This window comes from Hordeum vulgare, chromosome 5H (assembly GCF_904849725.1).
Source record: "Hordeum vulgare subsp. vulgare chromosome 5H, MorexV3_pseudomolecules_assembly, whole genome shotgun sequence".
In the NCBI taxonomy this organism is placed as follows: Eukaryota; Viridiplantae; Streptophyta; class Magnoliopsida; order Poales; family Poaceae; genus Hordeum; species Hordeum vulgare.
Genome location: NC_058522.1, coordinates 62140139 through 62142770, shown reverse-complemented (window position 1 = coordinate 62142770; position 2632 = coordinate 62140139). Strand labels below are relative to the sequence as shown.

Sequence of the window (2632 nt, the reverse complement as noted above, 5' to 3'; positions counted from 1 at the left end):
CAGATTTAATTTATGTCAATTTGTTTGATAAACATGGAATTTGTATTGCAATTATGTTGTAGTGTACATTGAAAGACAGAACTAGAGCATCATATGAGGTATTCGTGTCTTTTTTTTTGGCACTGATTTTCTTACCAGAAGAAACACACTGTTATATGGTGGATTTACGTATATTGTGCTTGATTTCCCCTTTTGAAGGTGAAAGCTAACTATCGTTGAAAGTGATACTTCGGTTGAGAAAGCATTGTAAATACTACTCGCCCGCATATGCTTTGCCCAATCACACACCCATCAGAAGTTATTTTATGCGCTAATATGAAAAGCTCATGAGTTACCAATACAACACACATCCGTATTAATCTGAATTGCACATATTAAGAGTAAGGATGAGAATGGCAACATTGACAGAATAAATAACAATCCGATAGAGCCATACATACTTAGTAACTTTAATGTCGCTGGCTGTATTTCTAGTAGAACAAGTGTTTTACAATTGCATGTAAACAGCTACAAATTTAAAATATTTTCCTGTATACAAAAATTGTACATGTTACTGATACACACATCCGAATCCTTGCGTCGAAAATTAATATGAGCACCATGTGAAGCCCTGTTCATTAGTTGAAGCCTATGACGGTGTATTGCCACGAACATATCATCGTTCCTCTTTACTATAAGTTTCATCCTTTCAAGCAATCTAGCATTGAGCACGAAAAAAGTAACAAAATCAATGTCAGATTTTGTGCCCGGATAATAATCCAATACTATTGTTTTCAGATGGATGTCAAAACATGTGCTGGTAATGAGACCCCGGTATTTACGACGCCACAAATTGTTTTTCCATGATTTCTGGCACTGAAAAAAACCCGGCAAACCATGTATATAAGAACTTCACAACAACAAGTAGATCAATAAAGAAGCCAAAGAAATTGTACTATCGGTAAAACTATCATCACCTGAATGTACAACTTCTCCAAGCACGGAAAGGTTGTCATCAATTCAATAACCATGTCCAAATTAAGAGTAGCCATACCAAGAACCAAACACTTGATTTTGCACGCCACTGTTGCAAGACCACGAATGCGCGGTCCCTTCATCAAAGCATGAAATCCAAAACATTAGACCGTAATATAGGTAATTTATGTATATATGCAGTGAAATGCAATTTATTAGAAGGTTGACGACAATAAAAGATAAATGAAGAAGATCATCAGCTACCTGATGATGACGAATATCTGTGGAACCCAACACGAGCCTGGTGGAGTTGGTACAACCTAGGGTGTCCAACTTAGGCACGGAAAGCGCGGCTACATGCAAATCATGGTTGTGATCAAGATGGATCAATGTTTAAAGATGAGGGGCACTCTCGATTACGAGTTCCTCTATGGATGGATCTGGCGAATGATTATCGACTGCAATGGTTGTAAGGGTAAACGAATTGATCCGGAGACGACGGGCTCCAGTGCACCGAATAATTAGCAAGAACTCGAGAGAAGGGCTGCCGGCAATCATGCTGTTGAGTGAGAAGTCCGAGAGGTAAACATAATGAAGAACGAGCTTCTTAAGCTGGGGGAAGTGAATCCCCTGAAGTGCGTCGTCCGTGAGTGTGAAATGTCCGAATTCGGCAACACAGAGGGTGGGCGAGAAGCGGAAGATTAATGCCGGCACCGGCATCGGCTGCCAGTTGTGCCACCGCCGACGGTAGAACTCAAGCTCCTTGAGTTTATCCAGAGTGGAGGACAGGAGACAGGCGTCCACGGCAGCATCGTTGTCTATGTCCGTGGACAATTCTGGGCGAATGCAGAAGCGGTGGCAGACGCCTTGGTGGGAGGAAATTATGCGTTGTAAGACATCACCGAGTTTACCATTATTAGAATGGACCATATCATCACAATCGATGTTGAGAGGAAGAGAGCGCCAAAGGGGACGCCAGCGTCTCGCGAGGATCTGCGTGCGGCCGCGTTCCTTGATGGGGAGGAGCGAGATAATCTTACGGAGCATGTCGTCGGGGAGGTCGCTGAGGTTTCTGATGTGGTGGAGATCTCGTCCGTCTCCGCATCCATCGTGTTCAGCTGCTCCGGGATCGGGCGGTGCCGCCGGTGGTGCCGGAGCCGGATAGCGCTCGACCTCGAGTGCGGCTGACTTCCTCTTCCGGGTAGCCGTACTCCTACTACTACGGCCGGCCTCCATCTGTTTGGCAGAGATCGGCCCTGAGGAGAATTAGGTTCTATGGTGGAGCTCGGGATTGGAGGACTGGGAGGGGAGGCTAGGGCCAGATGCGGAGCGGACGAAGCAACCTCGATCGCTTCTGAGGAGAGTGTGTGTTTGACACTTTGACTGCTGGCTTAGTACGATGGATGACAGACCATGGCGGACGTGAGTAAATGGAAAGGTGACATGAGCAATTAGAAACTGCCTAATGTGACATGTGCGCATGCATGGCCGGCCCCAGATCAATAGCGTCCCCTTGACGCTGCCAAAACCCCGCTGCTCAACAGCTAGCATGTTTTTCAGAAAAAAATAGTACTGCCTCAATCTCAAAATAAATATCTTAAACTTAATACAAATTTATACTAGAGCTAGTATAAAGTTAAGATAATTATTTTAGGACGGAGGGCGTACGTCGACAACT

General features: G+C 44.6%; 1 protein-coding gene across 1 annotated transcript; it reads right to left on the bottom strand.

Annotated features, from left to right (window-relative positions):
• Positions 1-401: 401 nt before the first annotated feature.
• Positions 402-2388, bottom strand: LOC123398185 (FBD-associated F-box protein At1g66310-like). Its single transcript, XM_045092678.1, has 2 exons — positions 957-2388; positions 402-855 (listed from the first exon to the last, which is right to left on the bottom strand). Exon 1 carries the CDS (start codon positions 2188-2190, stop codon positions 1348-1350), a length of 843 nt encoding a protein of 280 aa, XP_044948613.1. The 5' UTR covers positions 2191-2388; the 3' UTR covers positions 402-855; positions 957-1347.
• Positions 2389-2632: the final 244 nt, after the last annotated feature.

Coding starts and splice junctions, on each gene's coding strand:
- LOC123398185 (XM_045092678.1), bottom strand. CDS start 2,190: ATGGAGGCCGGCCGTAGTAGTAGGAGTACGGCTACCCGGAAGAGGAAG.